Source organism: Sinohyriopsis cumingii, chromosome 1 (assembly GCF_028554795.1).
Source record: "Sinohyriopsis cumingii isolate HCF-2022 chromosome 1, ASM2855479v2, whole genome shotgun sequence".
NCBI lineage: Eukaryota > Metazoa > Mollusca > Bivalvia > Unionida > Unionidae > Sinohyriopsis > Sinohyriopsis cumingii.
In genome coordinates, this window is record NC_142961.1 from 84,304,459 (window position 1) to 84,326,006 (window position 21,548).

Here is a 21,548-nt window from a genome sequence, read left to right on the forward strand (position 1 = left end):
CTCTGTCTAAGTAATTTGTGTGCTAATAAAATTATCATTTATTTTTACAGATGTAGGTGTTGTGTATATTTAATTTATATTGTGTGCTTGAACTATGTCCATAATTGAAGGTAGAAGTATGGGCCTACCTGTCAGTTTTAAAAATATTTTTACTTGAATTTTGAAATTCTCCGGTGTACCTGATGTTTATTGGATTGTTTGCTAAAACTAAACAGACCTGATCTTGTTTACGAATTTGATGAAAATTTTGTTGCGTCACAAGTCATGTGACAGTCTGTAATTAGAGATAAAAGAAGATCAGGTAAACAATTATTCATTCCTATTTTCATATCAGTGTTTATGGAATCACTTTTAGTTGTGTTCAGATATAATGTGAGAGGATTTATTTAAATTATTCATAGGCATTATAAAATCCTCATTAACAATTTGTACTAAAACACTATCTCATGATTATTGTGAATTCATTTGAAAACATTCTGGATTATACAATTGTAATACATCAAGATTATTGGTATATATCAGCATATTCAAGACTGTTGGTACATCAGCACATTCAAGACCTGGAATTCAATCTCAACACTCCATACTTTTTGGTTTGTAATAGAGCGTTTAGGATTATTCGAGATTTAATTCACAATAAGTAAGTTCCTTTTTAAATTTTTACTTTGCATTCTGGGAAAATAAATTATTTGTTGGATTTGACTAAACTTGTTTGTTTTGCTTTTTCTGTTACTTAGTTTAAGACTATAGAGTCATAACAAAAAACAGTATTACAACAGCACTTCATCATTCACTACATTCCCTCCTCTTATCAGTTACATACTAGATGTGTTAATAATGGGCAACTGTTTAATTAAATTTCAACTGCTTAACTTCTTATGCATAGTTAAGTTGTACAGATGGATTGCCTTTTTACAAGTTGAGGTATGTGCTTTCAGTGACTTTTGGTAATAGCTTGTAATAGTCTGTGATAATTAGTTACATTTAGTGACAGATACATTGTTTCACTGCCAAACTAGTCAGTTATTATACCTAAACATTACTTCTGTGTCCCCTGTTTACAAGGCACATGTGGAATTTGACACAGCATGTGAAAAGCCAAATACCCTAATGAAACTGAATTGAACAAACTTGGATCAGGCAGCAGATGGTTGGAGATTTGGCAGGAAGCAACATCAATTTCATAAGCAGAGGAGAGACACAAAGAGAATTGACAACATCAGGATTTTAAAACATTGTTTAAAAAAGCTTTGCTAAATCAGATAAAATAGCAGAAGAGGCATTCAGGCTGTTGGCAAATGAATTAACAATGCCAATGCAAATTGAACCAAGTTAGAACAAATGGATAATGATCATGAACTTCTGGAGGAGAACACAGAAAGGGAATTTAAAGTGAAGCAAATTGAAGATGAAAAAAGATGGAAATGTATTATTTGTGACTGTGTAAATATCCAGCTGTCTCTTACTAATATTGGCTGTATCATTTACAAATTAGAATTGCCAAAGCGGGTTGTGCAACTTATATATAAAATGGTAGAGCCTGTACAAAGTTCAACAGCAAACAATGGACAAGAAGTCCTACATCTGAGATTTTGTAGAGCAAACCAACTGTACAACCTACATCTAGCATAATTTATTCCATCCCTAGATTTGCTGCCTTTGAAATGAAGTTTGAAATGTCTGGACTTCAGCTTGAACATAGATGTATGTTATTGGTATATCTAATAAAGTTCTCTTTCTTTCTGATTAATGTTGCTACTAGAGAGATCTGTATCAAATTGGATGATTTCTATTATGTGATACTGAATATGGCTTTTAATTTATAGTCAGGCTGTTTAAAGTGTGTAGACATTTTGTCTCCTTACTACAGATATCCCTGAGGTGTTCTTTTATTCTCACTTGGAATTCAAGTGGTTTGGTAGTAGCAGAGACTTGACTTGTTGGTGTTCTAAAACCGGGCTGTCCATTTTTCTCTTTTTGTTGATGTTAGCATCATTTCTAATTACTATGGTTGTTGAAGAGCTGGACAGAAGCGCTGATGCCCTTCCATAGAGACTCATCAGGATTTGCCTTCACTTCCGATTAAATTCAACTAAAAGAAGGTACTGCCTAATAGGATGTGGAAACATCCTGTCCCATCTGCTGGAGTGGTGTGGTTTCATTATCTTTGTAACTCATAAGAAGGTACTGGTCTTGTTGAATCACTTTTTCATCTGATCACCGTGTTTTGTTGGTGTAAAGTTTGTATACTCCTACCCACCAGTGCAGCTGCTTCTTGGATCATGTGACATTTGCTTTCACCCATTGGTTTTTTGGGGGGTGGGTGGGTTATATTATCACAACGTATTGTTGCAGTTCATGTACTTTTTTTGACTCCACTAATGTTTAATGCAGCTGGGTTTCGAATGGCTTTATTGTTTTCTGCAGCTAGGATCTCCTTAAGTAAAGAAAGACCATAAAACCCAAAATACCTCTAAGCATATTTATAAAATTGGGGTTAAAAAAATGAAGTGGTTAGAAAACTCTTTTGAAATATTTATTTTATAATTACTAATATTGGTTATCCTATATTGTGTGAATGAAGACATAGAACTGCCTTGTGGTTGTTTTTGTGTCCACTGTAGTATCATATTCTTTATCTAATATTAACCCTATTGGGATCAGTTCCTTCTGAAAAGTTACAAAGAATAACTCAACAAAACCTGTCAGGGAACACCCCAGTCCCAGCAGATGGGAGAGGATGCCTCCATGTCCTATTAGATACATTAGAACCTGTCTTGAAAGACAACTTTTTTTGCCAAAACAGTATGGTCCCTCAAGACAGGTTATCTTTCATAACAGGTCACAATGCTACATAATCTATAAATGTGTGCATTGAGAAAGTGGTGTCACATAGCAGTGTTATTTCAAGACAGGTTTGGCTGTAGTACCTTCATATTGCCTTTTAAATGTTTGAGACCCCCACAAAAAAAAATAAACAGAATCTACCATGCATCTTTAGACACATCTTTAACAGTCTCATTCATTGTGTTACTGTCACTTCCTTTGAAAATGTTTATAAAAGAGCTTCTTAAACTGTTATGCCCTTTGTAAATGGGTTTACCATGGACTAAGTAGGACATCACAGAAGGAATTTTCTGACCATGCAGTTGGAAGTAGGATTAAATGTTTATTCATTACTGATTATGTCATGTTTGAATGGTTGCACATGCATTGTGAGAGGTTACCTTCAACAGGTTACTGTATTGTACATAAGCAAAATAAGTGTATGCTCTGTTCCAAGTTGGTGGGGAAAAAGAATTACTTTGATATGGTGTATGGATATGTCAAGACTACCAGACTGAGACATTGATACACAATATTAGATGAGTTCCTTCAGTCAACTTTGAACAAAACTCAAATGCAGTTTTGTATTCATTACATATCCCATGTTACACTATCCAAATATTTTGACTATATGTCATAAAGTTAGATTCTGTTGTTATGTATATTTAATTTTATTATTTGTTTGTTAGGTTTTTAAATTTTTTAAATTCTAATAAATGATATTGTAATGTAACTTTGTTTACTGGATTTTATAATGTCTAGAATAGAGTTAATTTCTGACTGATTTTTTATTATTTTGACGTAAACAACTAATAATAGAAACTGTATCTAGTTTCTGACCTTGATTCAGAACCACTGATTTTATTAAACAACTTTTAAAAAAAAAATTAATATTCTTTCTCAGAGTAAGATTCATTAAGTGGATTCAAGGCCAGGAGTATGTGATAGGAAACATGTGTTTATTGTTACAAACTTCTAAATTTTCTAGAAGGTTGACCCTCATCCAGGAATCTATTTTGCATCTTAGTTAGACTTATTACTGATGTATTGAGAAATAATAGTCGTACCTTAACACTTGAGACGTCAAGTTGTTTATGTTGTTGTCCATTTTGGGCTAATTATTTTTTTCTTCTTCAAATTATTTTGTATTCAAGAGATTCTTTTCCCTGGAAATACTAGTACTCTAAATTAATTCTAGGACAAGGACATTTATTGAAATTTATAAAGAATTCAAAACAGGAATAATATTTTCTGTGATTCAACAAGAGACTGTTGACACTGCAGCACTTCACAGGTTACAACATATGTCGTATTCCATTTTGGTTGTTGGTTGTTGGTTGTTGTGGGGTTTAACGCCATTTTTCAGCACGATAGGCTATACATGGCGGCCAGTATTAATGGTGGAGGAAGAACCCGGAAAACCCCGGAAAGAACCACCGACCCACGAGAAGCTACTGGCAGGCTTTCTCACATGCCCACATTGGCTGAATCTTAGACTCGAACCGCCGCAGGCAGAGGTGAGATGGCAGTGATCCGTAACGAAGAGCGCTTTAGACCACTCGGCCACTCGGGGCCCCTCCATTTTGGAGTTCATTGGGATTCAAACTCAATTTTATTCAGGACTTTTAATTACTAGGACTTCTATTTTTTTATTCTTGGATTATTTTTGGATTTGATTCATAAAACCTTAATTTTTTTTCTTCAAATTTTTCACTTGACACTCTAGGGAAATAAATTATTTGTTAAATTTTACAAAGCTTGTTGTCTTCACTTTTTTCCTGTTACTTTCTGTAAGAACCTAGACTCGTAACACTATACATATAATAGTTTTGAAATGTAGACATAATGAAAACATCTGAATAGTTCCAGTCCTGATAAGGGGCCCCCAAGTGGCTAAGTGGTCTAAAGCACTCACTGTTACAGATCACTGCCATCTTGCCACTGTCTGCATGGGTTCGAGTCTCAGGCTTGGATAATGTGGGTACATGAGAAAGCTTGCCAGTAGCTTCTCATGGGTTGGTGGGTCTTCCTGGGGTTTTCCAGGGTTCTTTCCTCCACTCGTTATACTGGCTGCCATGTATAGCCTATCTTTTACTGAAAAATGGCATTAAACCCCACAACAACAACAACCAGTCCTGGTATGTGATAGGGAAAGCTGGATTGAACATACATATTGAATGCTTTATCAAGTTGTAAGATTAAATAGGTATGTAATAAATATGATGGAGCATTAGATAAGTGGACTGCTTGCTGCATGCTTTTCAGTTGAGACTAACTTACTGGAGTAAGTACCATATACTGTATGTTGCTTATAAGTCAAGTCCCACTGCAAACTGCACAGACACAGATCTGCTGTCAGATGATGTGCCAACATATCTTGATGCAGTTTTTAGGAGTAACCACTAGAACAACGAACAGAGACCCTGATATGCAGGTGCATTATGGAATGGCAGATCAGAATATTTTTTTTTTGCAGTTTGCCTTGTATATCCAGTACTGGTGCATGAGCTTTGCTTGTACTGCTAGCTGTCATTCCATGGTTCTTCAAACCCAGCAACTTCTGCCCAGTATTATCTGCTTCTAAAACACACACACACACACACACACTTATATTTTGGTTAGACTTTTTTTATTTTGTTTCATAAGTTTATTTATACCATTTAGTTTTCAAGCCCCACAATCCTGGTGAATTAATACTAGAAATCCTTATGCGCTGCCTTCTGTGATACACTGCTATTATATCAGAGGTCAAGCTAGACTTGAAATTTGGAAAGAAATGTCTTCTTTTTTTAGACAGAAAAGGGAGAAATGAGAGCTGAACTTGGAAAAGTGAAAGCAAAGCAAAACTATGTGTATGTGTGTATCCTCAGTGTTCTGTTATTTTAACCATGTCCTTAATTTCTTTTTATGTATTTTGCATTTAACATTGTAAGCAATATTTTATGAGTAGAAAATACTGTCTGGTATATTTGTCATAAACTTATATTTTGTAAGTGTTTGAATGTTTCATATTCCTATTGTGTATTTGGACGTAGAGATATATACATCGATGGCTGGATGGAAGATGAATGTATGAGCATACACTGTAAATGGAACAAACTTTTATTCCAATCATCATCATAGTATCAAGGCTCACAAAAGCTGGACATTATTCAAGTCATTTCATAAATATTAAATCATTGGAGATCCTCTATTTATGTGACATGAAAGCTTACCACTCTGACTTCCAGGTCATAATCATAGAATGTTTTTTTGGAAAGGTTTTGGTTTCTGTTTCTTTTCTTTTTTTCATTGCTCTATAATTCCTAAATCCCTTGATGGATTTTCTTCTTATTTGGAATGTGTAGTTATGAAGATAAGTTAATTCATTCTGCAAAATGCTAGCTAATCCCAGGCCTTGTTCTACATAAGTATGGCATTGTTAGGTCATGGGTGTTTGATATTGTTAAGGAGATTTTGTTGTGATAATGAGTGACCCTGTTTAATTTGAATATTTAAAAAAATGTTATAGATTTACTATTTGGAATTGAAATTTATCAAATTGTTTTATCACTGGTAATTATTATTTTGATCACTGAGTCAGATTTGAACATAAGAACCACTAAGGAGACCATCTACAAGGATTTTTTTTTAATATGCAGGTGAATATATGTGAAAATGAGCCATGTAATCCTAATGTGCAGGTGTTTAAATTTGCAGGGTTGACTGCAGGTTAATACTAATTTATGTGAAAATGGGTCTGAAGGTTTAATGGTAGGAAAGACTCAGGTTTCTTTTGCTTTTTGGGGGTGACGTATGATAATTTTTTACACAAACTAAACATTTTCAAAAGTAGTTCCAAAATTACACTTTACTTTTCAGTATTCCTTTTAGTAACAGAGAAGATGCCAAAATTAAACGCTGCCCTATGTGTCATGTGCCAATAGAAAGGAATGATGGATGTGCTCAGATGCTGTGTAAACGTTGTAAACATGTCTTCTGTTGGTATTGCCTCACCTCTCTTGATGTAAGTCTTAAAAGATGAACTGATACATCATGTTACTGTGTGAAATTTTTATTTGAATATGAAGTTTACCCTTCACTGATCAAGGAAAAGTAATATTATGAGTAAGAACTGCAAAATAAGTATGTTTTAAGCTGGTATGTGATACATTTCAACCATCACTGTCTCTGGTGTTGTATTACTTACCTCCCTTGACTTTGATATTGCAGAGTTTTTTCTCTTACATCCTACAGTTCATATCTATAACATATACATGTATATAAATTACTATCAACAGTAATCTGATGAGGCATTGTTATTAAATAAATGGTCCATTTAGTGCATATTTTTAAAATCAGTATACATACCGTACATGTAGCTTAATGTACTCCCACATGAATACAATAATATACTACACTGTCAGTCTGATGAGAACTTATTTTGCCAAATTTTGTTAAAGTCTCAATTGTTCAAAGGAGCTTCACTTTTTTAATGGTCATAATTCAAAGTGATCTTTAGGGGTTTTCTGGTGGGGTTTTTTTTGCCAGTTTGGTGAAGCATTAGTCTAATGCATTGTATATGTTGTTTAATGATGGCATATGACCTGTTGTATATACTTACTTATAAGCCAAGTTCAGCTGCAAACTGCACAGCCCCAGATCTCCCATCGCATAATAAGCCAGCAGATATGGGTCTGTGCAGTCTGTTAGGAGTAATCAGTTGAACAAACAGCATCGACCCTGATCTGTGAAAGCATTATGATATGGCAGAAAGGGATCTTTGTTGTATGCAGTTTGAGCTGAGTTATAAGTAAGTATATATAGTATGGATAACTAATATATACAATGGGAGAAAAATTGCTCACATACAAAGAAAATTGTCAGAGTGCTTTGCGAATAATGATCAATTGCTGTGTTGACATGCTAACAAATACTTGAAATAGAGTTGTCAGATACACTATACACATGAAGACATGCTTAAGAAAGGTTGACTGGGAAAAGAGATAACTGAAGAAAATATGCAATATAACTAATGAAAGTTTACAAATCCACTATTAACAATACTATGACTATATAACCTTGATAAGGATCCACAAGACAATCCAACACAACTTACATGAAGGAAATGATCTTGAATGAGTTAAAGACAGGTTAAAACCAACAAAAAAATGCAATCATTCAACAATAACAACACATTCTTCCATTTTTTAGAATGGTTATTTTTAGAAATTATAATGCATTTTTATACCAGAATTATCCATTATAACAACTCATAAAAAACTCCAGTTTTTGTAGACCTTTCACAAGGTATTTAACAGACTAGCTTGACAAGAAAAGAATCACTTTGTATTTTTCTTATGATCTTATTGTTTACTGTTTTATTTGGTCATCACTGAATGCACTGAAATGGTTAACGTGTTACCTAATCACTAGCAAGGTGCTGTAATAGAACATAATAGAAAAGAACCAGACTGCCAGCATATATCTGTCAAAAATGACAATCTGATCATTTAAAGTAGTCAGCTTTTGTAAAATCGACCCAATGGTGTGCAACTCAAATTGACATGATCATTGCATTAAGGTTGTATCAGTATACAGGTAAATTGCATTTTCATAGCACCCATTACATTATATTACATTAAGAGTAGAATGATATCATTATACCAGATTTTTGCTTGAGTTACATTAGAACATCCAAAACTGATTTAAGTTGCATCTCAGTCTTTTTTTCTCGTCATTCTTATACACTGGCCATAACACAAAGCATTTCATGTTGTTATGCCTGTCTGTCTGTATGTCTGTCACTAGTTTTGTTTCCACACAGCAGCTCAAGTTGTCAAACTCAAAAGTTCAAAGATTAGGGTCACTGTAACTGAAAGAAAACAGATGGGTTAAGAATACTAGATTGAGTTGTCCGCTGTGTTCAGTTGCCAAAGTTTGTGGAAGATTTGCACAATGAGGAAGAAAGAACCTTATTCACTTTGGGATCAAAAGGATAAATGTGAAGGTCACCATGATTGAAAGAATAAAAATTGTTTCTGCACAAAAGCTTCAGTTTTCCATCATGTTCAGTTACAAAACATGTGGGGAGCTTCCACTTGCACCAAGGAAGAATACAGTCGGTTTTGAGGTCAAAAGGTCGAGGTCACTTTGAGAGAGAAAAAAAAGAAAGACTTGTTTCTGCACAATAACATTAGTTCTACATCATATGCATGAACCAAACTTTGTGTGTGATGGCATGCACATAAAAGAAAAAGCCTGTCCATTTTGAGATCAAAGGTTATGGCCACTGTGACTGAAAAATGCAAAATGTTTTCTGCACAGTAATGATGGTTCTATATCACAGATTTAGACCAGGCTTAATGAATGGTTTGCATTAGGTTCAAGGAAGAAGCCTATCAATTTTTAGAGTTAAAGAAGTCAAAGGTCAAGGTCATGATGGGTGATAAAAATTAATGTTTGCATAAACAGTCTAGTTCTAGATCATGTCCCATGATCAAAGCTTTTAGAGGGCTTGCACATACAATATGGAAGAGGCCTGTACGTTTTGGGGTCACTGATCAAAGTTTTGCTTTAAAATGGTCTTCTCAGTAAGTTTTGTTCTTGAGTAAGTTCATTGATGAAACTGTTGATGGCTTGCATATAGGGTAATAAAGAAACCTATAGATTATGGGGTATAAATGTCACCTTCATGATAAGTCAAGAATATAATGGTTTTTGCATGTTAATGTGTTAAGTGCCTACACATGGGACTATTAAACATAGCATCACCATATAATGTTCGATTTACAGTAATGTTTTCTAGTCATTTGTGAGTGTGACACAGTAAAGATTGTAATGTTTCATGGGGGACTGGAATATTTAGAACACTGAGAAACATTATATAACAATTCATTTTTATTCAGACTGTTTATGTACTTGACCATGTCGGTGACATTGTTATACTTGTAGTAAACAATTTATATTGGTATGTTTACTGGCAGAATTCATATGTAATTGTAACAAAAGTTTCAAACATGTGTATAATTACATGTTATATTCAATACAAAAATGATAAATCAGTAAGACTGACCATCTGATGAAATGGTTGATATACATATACGTTTGCCATCCATGGAATTGTAAAATTTATATTCATGTTTCAACTTCTTTTTTCAATAATTTAACTAATAAATTAGTCTGTTATTTAAATGGCTGGAAAGAAATTTTCAAATGTATGGTTGTATTAATCGGAGATTTTTTTGTTGATATGTTTTTCATTGATATGCAAATGTTGATTGTGTTACAGTCAGCTTGCAGGTACTTTCTAATGTCTGGTATGGTAATTAGAACCTTGCTGGTTTGCAGGTACTTTCTAATGTCTGGTATGGTAATTAGAACCTTGCTGGCTTGCAGGTTCTTTCTAATGTCTGGTATGGTAATTAGAACCTTGCTGGCTTGCAGGTTCTTTCTAATGTCTGGTATGGTAATTAGAACCTTGCTGGCTTGCAGGTTTTTTCTTATGGCAACTATAACATCGCTGTGTTGCAAGTACATTCTAATGCCTGCTATGGTAATTGTGTTACACTGAACTTACAGATATATTCTATAGCCTGCAGATGCTAATTGTTTTGTACTGAGCTTTCAGGTATATTCTAATGTCTGATATGGTAATTGTGTTACTTCCAGGTACATTCTAGTGCCTGTCATGCTAATAGAACCTAACTGGCTTGCTGGTACATTCTAATGTCTGCCATGGTAAATAGAACCCCAGTGTCTCATAGTACAATGGACAGTATTGAATCATCATCATGCTTGTCACTTCCAGTAGCAGAAACATAAGTTTTTTCCATGTGCTCACTAAGTTCACTAACAATATCTTCAATTGTTGGAATCACAGATGTGACAGAGTCACTATCAGAATTAGCATAATCTAAGAAATCAGCATCCTCATTACCAGACCCATCTATACAGAAACACTAATGATCTTTTCATTATTACGTCAAATAGTTCTAATGATTGAAAGTGCAAAATTAGACAAATCAGACATATTCACCCTGATTATAGTCCTCATATTATTTCTAGCTTTATGTCTGCAGAGACAATTTTATTCTGAGTGGCAAACATTCAGTCATTTTCAAAATAGAATTGAGAATGAACATGAGAGATATATGTTGAGCTGTACTAAGTTAATCATCATACAGGTATAGATTGATAGCTAAAGAATATTCCTAATTTGTTTAGTCAAAGATATACAAAACATATATTTCTTTTCATACTTTAATTGCATTGAACTGGCAACTGATGAATCTAAAGTCTTGATCATGAATGATGTGTAATTGTCACACCTTTCTTACCTGCAACTTTTATAGGCCTTTTTTAATTTCCAATCATGAATGATATGGTTATCACACTTCTGTTACACTGCGCCATTGTTGTTATATCTTTGCTATTCAATGATCTGCATTGTTTATATGGCTTTAGTGTGTCATGTGATCAGACGATTGAGCTCATTTTTTCAGGTGAACCACACAAATCAAATGCTATAACCAATTTAGCCTTTGGAATATATAATAATTAGGAATTCCGCCAAGGAAATTAAACTTGAACATTCTTACAGAAAACATTGATTCCACGAACATAGTAAACAACCTTTACTGTACATTATTATTTTTTTTATATTATTATTATTGTTCCACTTAGCTGATAACTTAATTGCAGCAGGGTGCATAAAGAGAGGCAATATATTTGGTTAACAGTTCGGTAAAATGGAATAGGGTACATACAGCTTCCATTGATACAGGAGAATTATTATCTCCATAAATGAACTTTGATATTTAATGGATATTAGATCTAAAAACACCAATTAAAGTTGGTTTGATTACATCAATTTGACATGAACTACTCACAAATTCATGTATCAGCTGGCGGAATCAAGGCTGGCCAAGAGGACTAAGGCCCTCGCCTTCACAAATCTATCTGCATGAATTTGAGTCTCAGCTTGATCAACCTGGGTTATTTATGAAAGCTTACTAGTAGCTTTCCGTGGGTTGCTGGTTCTTATATACTGGCCACCATGTAGATGTGCTGAAACCAAAACTAGTAAAGTTGCAGTTGCTTCCCTTTTAAGGTCCAAACTTGTCTGTAAGCATACACCATGGATAAAGCTTCATAGCTAGAATTACACTAATAAACTGACTGAGCCAAACCAATTGATAAGATTGTGCTGGTTAATTCCTCTATCTAGCGATTTTAAGTGTCAGTTTATCAATAGCACATGATTGTGTGTAACCCTATGCTAAACAAATAGTTGGCACACAGCAGTTGCATTATCCTGTTATCAAGGTCAAAAGCAGGAGAATCTACAACAAAGAAAGAGAAACTTATGTGTTTTATTAGAACTTGTAACTTATTTTCAAATTTTGAGGAGAAAACCACTGATAAGGAATAAGCAACAACTTAAAATTTGTCTCAGTGCCAGAATAAATGGTCATATCAGCGTGGGGTTTTCAATGAAAGACTTCCTTACACTGTCTAGTTGGTCACAAATGAAAATGATGCTAGTCAGACTTTCACTATGACCATGATAACAGCACTCTTTGGTGGCTGGTCATATCAGTATTGTGCTTGGTGCCAACCTAGATCCAGTATCTCCACCATGGAAGCAATCTTGAAAGTCCTCAGACATGGAAAGTCCCATCAACATTGGGTTTCTACCATAGACTTTTTCTGAAGTCTTGTTGGTCCTAACTAAAAATGATGCCAATATGACGTTTTATGTCCACCATGACAAGCTAATTTGAAATCTTGGTTACTGCATTATCAGAGATGGTTTAAACACTCAGCAGTTACAAGGAATAAATAGTGTTATCATACATTTATGGAAATTCTTTTCAGCCAATAAAATATCAGCTACTTCAGGACTCTTTTATTTTATTTTTTTAGTTCAAGAAAAAATGGTGCATAATAAATTCAGAAAGTATTTTTGCACTATTGTTACATGCTGTTTTTTTTCTCTGCTAACTTTACATTGTGTGAGTCGTGCAGTTTTTTTTGGCTTCATTTTGCATGACACATGTGTCTAAAAATAGCATAAATAGCATTGTGTATTAGGAGCTACTTTGTAAACAAACAATGTACCCTAAATAGTCCCATGAGTGAGCTGTACTGATGGACAAACTCACCAACCATACCAATCACATAATCATGAACTGCTTTCCTTAGGAGGTTGTCTGGTCCAAGGTGAAAAGATAAACAAATCAGACCAACACTGACTCTATTTATACCTAAAGACAAGATGTAGAAATATCCATGGGATCAGTTAGTCATGTGCAAATTGATCAAGAGGATAATATCCAAGGTATTCCAAATAATTAATATATGAATTGTAGTCAACAAACAGAACTGGTTTAAACAAACACGCACGATCGGGTGATATGAGGGAATAAAAGACTATTAAAAATATTACGAAAACCATCAGTAAACTATTTTTGGCAAATTTCTGAATTACATTTTTGAAAACTCAAATATTTTGTTCACAAAATAATTCATTGACTACCTGAATCTTTTTTCATCACTATCTTGAACAGCTCTTTGCAGAAAGTCTCATTCTGATTTATTTCAGAAGACTTGTCAGCATTTCAAAAAGACTTGTCATTCTGTTCATTCAATACATGGAAGAGAAAATTCCAAATAACAGAATGCAGTAGATGATAAATGATACTGAAAATGCCCTTCAGTTGATATGCTAGTGAAAGCTAAATTTTGTTGACTTCTTCCTTATGTCTTCCCCGATGTCTTCAGCTTCTTACATTTTTTTGTGGAGGGAGAAGTAACTTATTCCACTTGTGATTTGGACCCTGAGTAATTTCAGTTTTATTTCAGGATGACTTCCTCCTGCGTCACTATGATAATGGTCCATGCAAAAATAAACTTGGGCATTCTCGGGCCTCTGTTATATGGCACAGGACCCAGGTATGTACATATATATACCTATGTCCTTGATCTTCCATCTTGCATGCTGATATAATAAATATTTGCAATGACTGATCATTATTCATTTGCACATTAAGATTTAAAACTAAATGCTTAACAGCTTATAGAGACATAGCAGTGGCTATAGAAAGAACTGAAGAAATCTAAATTACTTTGGAATAAAATCAACCCCTTTGCTGCATTTTATAGTCTGTATAGTTGATTGCATTTTGAAAATCTTTCATTTATATATAATCAAGAAAAATGCTGGTTTATTTATTGGACATTTTATAAGCTATTTTTCTTTGTTTTCTTCAGGTGGTCGGTATTTTTGCTGGGTTTGGAGTGCTATTACTGGTTGCTTCCCCATTCCTGCTTTTGGCAGCCCCTTGTATTCTCTGTTGTAAATGTAAGCTGTGTAAATGCTGTGATGAAGATGAACCTGATGCACTGCCAACTTGACTCAGGAGAGACAGATTCGGAAGGAGTACTCTCAAATCATGCTGTCTCATTTCTAAGAAAACCATCCTAGACAGAAAATGTGTTTAACTCAGTTAATGTTCACTTTTCATTATTTGCACCATGATTCGATTGAAAGCAATCTAGCTACTCATACTAACATTATTTTGTACCACCATATACATAAAGCTGGTAATTGATAGGTATGGTATGTCTGCATTGTGACAACAGACACATAGAGCATTTCATTCCCAAATATTATACAGATGCAGAAAAGATGCATCCATCATCTATATAATGTGATATAAATTGATGTCAGACACTTACTTATGCAGCATAAATGATCCATGAGAAATCATAGTTTCAGTATTTGCAATGTGTGTGGTCTTTGATACTGAAAATCCATTTATAAGTAATTGTTTGTAATGAAATAGATATAACAAAACACATTGCATGGTCCCAGTGGTGTTTTATGTAACATTGTATCTCATTTATAACAAAATTTAGATATGTAATGATACCATTTTCATAGTCCCGTGGTGTTTGTTAAGTGTTGAGTTTACTGTATATGCATTGGCAGAAGGTATCTGTAATCTAGTAAGAGATAAAACTTCCAGAAAACAGGTAAACAGGTTATAATGGTATATTAGGAACTGATCCTAGTCATTGGTAAAACTTCCAGAAAACATGTGAACAGGTTATAATGGTATATTAGGAACTGATCCTAGTCATTGGTAAAACTTCCAGAAAACAGGTAAACAGGTTATAATGGTATATTAGGAACTGATCCTAGTCATTGGTAAAACTTCCAGAAAACAGGTAAACAGGTTATAATGGTATATTAGGAACTGATCCTAGTTATTGGCAAAACTTCCAGAAAACATGTGAACAGGTTATAATGGTATATTAGGAACTGATCCTAGTCGTTGGCAATCATCAGTAGTTATTAAGGTTGAACTTAATTTAGTTTGCTTTGCTTTGATGTTTTCAAGCACATCAACACAAGTAGGCCATTATTGCCTAACCACTTGGAGGAAAGTGCCTTGCTCAAAGGTATTTCACAGTAACCAACATGGGCTGAACCTGTAATAGGATTTAAACTCACACCCCTTCAGGTAACAAGTTCAGCACACTTAATCAATGAACCACCATGGTTCCTGCCTCTTTAGTCACCTCATATGACACGCAAGAGTGCCTCAGGCTTATTGTACATCCCTGAGTCATCAGACCTGGATTAGATTGATTTATGGCATTTGTCTATCATCCTTTCAAGAACGATGTTTGCATCGCATTCCTTGTTTTAGCATGTGAAAGATTTTCTTGCTCTTGGTATGCTTAGAGGTGGCAAATCTTCATGCTTGACTTGGAACCGTTAGTAATTGTACAGTTATGTAGCCTTTAAAATAAGTTATTTGCTAAAATTTACATCCACTTTCATATAATTCCAATTTTTATAAATGGACTGCATTATCTACGCTTTGATTGGATGTAAATGGTCACGTGATACTTATGTGGAATTTTTTACGCATCGATTAAATCTGCGGACTACTTTTGGTTCCCTGTTACCAGATCATTTGATGAAAAGTTTTATCTATATCAATGCCTTACACCCTAATAATAATAACAAGCCCCCACCCACCCCCTCCTGTGATTTCCGATCAAAAATGACAAGCCACAGCTTAAAATCGAAAATTATGAGTTAAAACAATGTAATTGCACGGACCTTCCTGCACTCCAACACTCGCCCCTTTTGCCGAAGAAGGCATTTGCCAGGCTTTAGAGGTCAATCTTCGGAAATTATTGCATTTCATCTTGACAACATGTTACAGCAGTGATTATTAAAGGTCAGGGTCATATGTCAACCAAGGGATGTCACTAAAAATGGACAGGATTTTGCTTTTGAAAGCTAGAAATGCGTAGAAAGTAACAATGACGTTGCTATAACAACACATGCCATACGCAAGTGTAATTTAAAAAAAAAGAGGAATATTCCTTGTTTAACCGCAACAACCATTTTTTATATATTAAAATAATGATCATAACAGTATATCACTGGCATGACCCGCCATGACATTCTACCCCGTATCACTGTATAAAGAATTGATGAATCTTGGCTAGTGAAGATAGGGCTATGTATTCTATCACAGTTAAGAGGATAATGAAAGAAAACTTCGATGTACATAAAACTTATTGTTTTGTTGGTTAAATCTGCTGATCTGATATTAGACAGGAAGTAAATTGGAATTATAAGGATTAAATGATAATGGTTCGGTATTTATCGATGTGTAAATTTTACTTAATCACTCACAAAGTTTACGTAAAGTCCTGACTTTATTTACTTTGTGAGTGATTAGGTAAAATTTACACATCAATAAATACCCAACCATGATCATTTAATCCTATAGTAATGATATTATCTTATATTGTACATAGTGAATGTTCATTAAAATGATACCTAGTTAATATATTTCTTAGTACTTAAAAGTGAGAGCCCAAAAATTCCAGTTTTGACCTACTAGTCCAACAAGAAATACACATAGAAAAATGGTCTACAAATTAAAACTGGTGTTTAAATTGTGCTACACATTTGCCAAAGATTTATTTTTTATTTAGCTTGACTCTTCAGCATAGGGGTATTTGTACTATCCCAATGTTAGCATCCACACACCCTTAAATGCATCTCAACCATTCTTCCTTCATTAGTCATAGGCATCAGTTTGGAGTAGGTTCATAGCACCTAACACCCCCCACCCAGTGAGAGCCTGAAAAAGCAAACTTTGTACATGCATGTGAATTCTTCATTAAGTTTTTGCACACATTGTTATTAGGACTATGTAGTCTTAAACTAACAGAAAGAAGTGAAACCAACAAGTTTAATTAAACCAACAAATTAATTTCTCTAAATTAACAAAGTAAAAATTTAAAAGGATTTTATAGTAATGTGAATTAAATCCCCAACAATCCTAAAAGTTCTATCACAAAACCAAAAGCATGGTGTTCCAAATGAATTGCAATATTGAATGTGCTGATGTACTAATTCTTTAATAAGTTGATGTGCCAACAGTCTAGATGTATCAATATGATAGTCTAGAATGTCTTTGAATGAATTCACAATAATCCGAAAATAGTGATTTAACCCAAAATATCAATGAGCATGTTGCAGTTCTAATAAATAATTTTTTCAAAAAGTATTCCTCTCAAATTATATCTAAACACAACTGAAAATGATTCCCAAGACTGATTTTATGATAGAAATGAATAATTCTCCGACTTTGCTTCAGATCCAAGGTTTTAACTGTTCATGCTGGTCATTAAAATTGGATGACTTTATACATGCATTACTACCAAACCCATGCAAAAAAGAAAACCATGGTTTAATGTGTTAGGTTGAGTATTTGTGGTTAACTTATGCTTTTGTATTATTTTTGTTGGTATGCTGTGTAATACTATCCTTTCATGAATCAAAGCTTAGTGAGAATATACATCTTGTTGTGAGCAGTACTCTCTCATAGCACAGATACATATTTATATATAACCATGTTTCATTTTGTCCTTCACTGACTTTAGATTAATTTTTATATTTAATGCTCATAAAATTGATGATATGTATCTCTATAAGCAGCACAGTCTTGCAACAGAAACTCATTGTCACCTGTATTTCATCTTGTAATGGCTTCCGTACGTTCATTTGTCATGGCATGAGTTTTGGTAAATGCATTATATCCTACCTAAATTCATGAAACATTATGGGATGCAGTTTGAGTTACTACACCTTTATTGCAAAAGAACTGTATGTGAAATTTCATGCTTCAGTGATTTTGTTGAAATTGTTTAAATTTCATTGGTTGGATACTGTTTATGTTTGAACCATCTCTGTTAGCACTGTGCACTTACAACCAAAGGTAACTGTTACCTGCATTTGGCTCACTACCACATATGCTATATTATATATATCATAGCATGCACAAAAGGATTTTCTGACCAGTGCATACCTTTCTGATCAGTAGTAAATGTTGCTTATTGTATATTGTGATAGGTTACCCTCAATAAGGTTACTTTTTTATACATGTGAATAAGTATAGAAATTTATAGGATTTAGATAGGTGTACTGTATTCTTGTCACACGAACAGGGCCAGTTTGGCACCCATAGTTGCTGTGGTGTTTTGAATATATTGTGTTTAATTTTGGTCCATGATTGTAAATTCTAATGAACATTTGTAAACATCATATTACATAGCTATTAAATGTAGATTGTGTTAAGATGAGCTATAACAGGCTGTTTACTTGGGTTTGAGTTGAGCAATAACTATTACCTATTCTAAGCCTAGCTTAGTATGTTTCTGTGTACAGTTTGGATTAGTTTTCTCTTTGGATGGTTTAAGTATTGGAATGTTTATAAGGGAGGCAAAAAGTAGTTAGGGACTGTCCATTTACTATATACACACTCAGTGCAGTTTTGCTTATGTATGCATATTGATGGGTGGGGGTGAGTAATTCCAAGTAGTACATAACTTTTATTATATGCAAACTATATTATAGCTACTGTAACACCAATATGCCTTAGCCAACAACAAACAACCTATAGTAGTTGTAAATCTTCCTGTTTATTTAAAATATGAATAGCATCAAGGATATAAAAAATGCATTTCTTTCATCAGTTTTTTAATTCCTAACCTAATTATTGCCATGGCTTCTAACACTGTCAATTTGTTGAAAGTTTTGATATACACAAGCATACATACTACTCAGCCCTTTTCTGGTTTCCAGAACAGTTCATTGCAGTCAAAACTGTCATCTGCATCCAATTTTTGATATGTCACCCTAGTTTTAATATTTCTAAAAAGATACTGAATAAATATAAAGGAGAAACATTTGTACACATTTGTTGAACGACTTTATGGAGTTATTGAGATTATCAAAGATGGTGAAGAATCACGTCTGTTACTTGAACACAGACTCACCCATGCAAATATGGCAACTGGGGGTGGGTTAACTAATCAAAAGCATATATACGTGGGGTAGGGGAAGCAGTAGAATAAGTACACTATGCACCAAAAAGGGGGGTTGGGGTTGAAAATGGCTGAGCTTTTGCATATGTACTAAACTAACAGCCATATCAGTCTTTCACTTGTGATAAATTATAATTTGAGAGTATTCATTCATTAAAAGCAGACCTGCCAACCCTAACGAGTCCATCTCAATAAGGCAACTGATTTTTTTTCTGTAAGACTGACTAATTTTCAGTAAGGTGTAACGAAATATCATTAATTGCTACTGTAAAGCTGGAAAACATAATAAAGTTTAACGCATCGACGATAAACATTCTGTTCAACTGAAAAGTTTGTAAAGTACACAGACTTTATTTATCACTAATACAGTTGCACAGACTCTAGTTCCAAACCCTATGCAGCTCAATGGCTTTTTGCTATCTCTCAACTTGACACAATTCTTGGAAATTCTTTTCCATTTCACATGACGATGACAACCATATCTCCGGCCACAAGACATACTCAGATTGGCACGTAATGTCCAATAAACGTAATTGTGTCCTTACCAGCTTTTATTCACATGAATCTGAATACTCCTTTCTATTCTTCCATGTTGATTATTACCACTTTTTGTAGAAGCTTATTTTTCCTTTCGTATTAAACACGAGTCGCTTTTCTGGATGCCATTTATAAAAATTCTATAATCAACAGTTTGATCATGCAGACACTTCTTTTGAACAAATAGATACAGGTTTAAGAGTCTGAGGTGCTGCTGTAAATTTAGTCTGGTTCCCTGACTAATTTCACTAATTCTAAGATGAAACCCAGCTCCAAACATTTTGCTAGCATGCCGTAAGTCCGTATTTTAAGGGTAATTTTTGCAAAACTTACAGCAAAATCGTAATTGTTGGCAGTTCTGGAAGAGTATTGGATTTAAAAAGTCTTCCTTGATTTCAATATTAAAATATGTGTGTGATTAGGATTTTAAACGTAGCTTTAACAATTCTTCAGTCTTATCGCTACGATGTCTGCAGTGTGTCAGTTTATAGTGATGTCCAGCACTGGGGCATCATGTCCCATCTAGTCACATGATCCTGACACCAGGCCGACCAGTCATAACACTAACCTTTTAATGCTCCAGACAAGGGAGCTGTTAGTACCATTTTTGTAAGTCTTTGGTATGACTCGGCCAGGGATTGAACCCACAACCTCCTGCTTCCGAGACAGACCATCTAACCACTAGGCCACTGGAGCAGTCACTATTAAATATTAATTTGGTATTGTGTGAAAACAAGACTTAGCACAACAGCACATTGAAGACCAGGAATATATTCAAAATATTCAATGTTAGACTTGTTAAAGAACTTTTACGACTATTTGGGATTTAATTCACAATACTGGAAGTTTCTATGAAGTTTACATTTTATAACTTACTGAATTAAATTTGTTGAATATAACTAACCTTGTGGGTTTGCTTTCTTTGTTACATAGTTTAAGACCATAGAGTGCTAACAGTGGATAAAGTAGACATGTTATACGATATAAAAAAAACAGGTGGTTCCCAACCTGAGCTGCAGACTTCTGGGTTTATTCCAAGGGGACAGTGAATTCACCTAGCTTTGCAGCAAGTATAGCTCCTCCAGTTAGCATTTGGTTTCCTGTTCTCCCCACTGCTGTATGGCGTTTTCAAACTTAGTGCACCAAGCAGTGGCTGGTTTCTGCCACCACTTGCTAGATCATATTCTACACACAAACTTTATCTCCACCAAATCTACAGCTTTGCTAGCACAGAATCAACAGCCAGGGCTGTGCACATTATGTACCTGATGCATTTTCTAGCATGTTGTTGCATTGAAATACCAAAACAAGCTGGATGTGGAATCATATTTAAGGTTGAAACAACAGCAGCCTTCTAATCAAGTTAATATATGTAAATATACTGTCTAAACTCACTAAACATGTCTCTCATATATCCTATTTTTCAAATGTATTTTGTTGTCATAATGAATAAAATATAAATTCATTTAGTATGGTTAATAAGTGCATATCATTTTTTTAATCAATGTATTGTCTTATTGGAGCCTAAAAGTGCAACTGTTAGCATGTTGATATAAGCAAAAATTGTTGAAGTCAAGAAGAGCCCCCCCCCCCCACATATGCATGAATGGTCCTAGCTGTAGTGGTTATCCAAGGTAATTACGGACACATGATCAGTGTTTCTAATACTGGATGCTCCAAGGTCCTCTTCACCAGTAACTTTCACATAGTAAAATCTCGCTTCATGCAGTGGAAAACAATAGCTTCTGAAACACGTTTTCTCAATAGAATACAACCTCAAG

General features: G+C 34.3%; 1 protein-coding gene across 3 annotated transcripts in view; it reads left to right on the forward strand.

Annotated features, from left to right (window-relative positions):
* Positions 1 to 21,236, forward strand: part of LOC149807259 (E3 ubiquitin-protein ligase RNF144A-like) — a 38,558-nt gene extending 17,322 nt beyond the window's left edge. For all 3 annotated transcript variants that reach the window (XM_089964147.1, XM_089964137.1, XM_089964143.1), the window contains exons 7-9: positions 6,688 to 6,832; positions 13,672 to 13,761; positions 14,080 to 21,236. In XM_089964147.1, coding sequence (XP_089820273.1) covers positions 6,688 to 6,832; positions 13,672 to 13,761; positions 14,080 to 14,223 — 379 coding nt within the window. In that variant the 3' untranslated portion in view covers positions 14,224 to 21,236. The remainder of the gene's footprint in view (positions 1 to 6,687; positions 6,833 to 13,671; positions 13,762 to 14,079) is intronic.
* Positions 21,237 to 21,548: the final 312 nt, after the last annotated feature.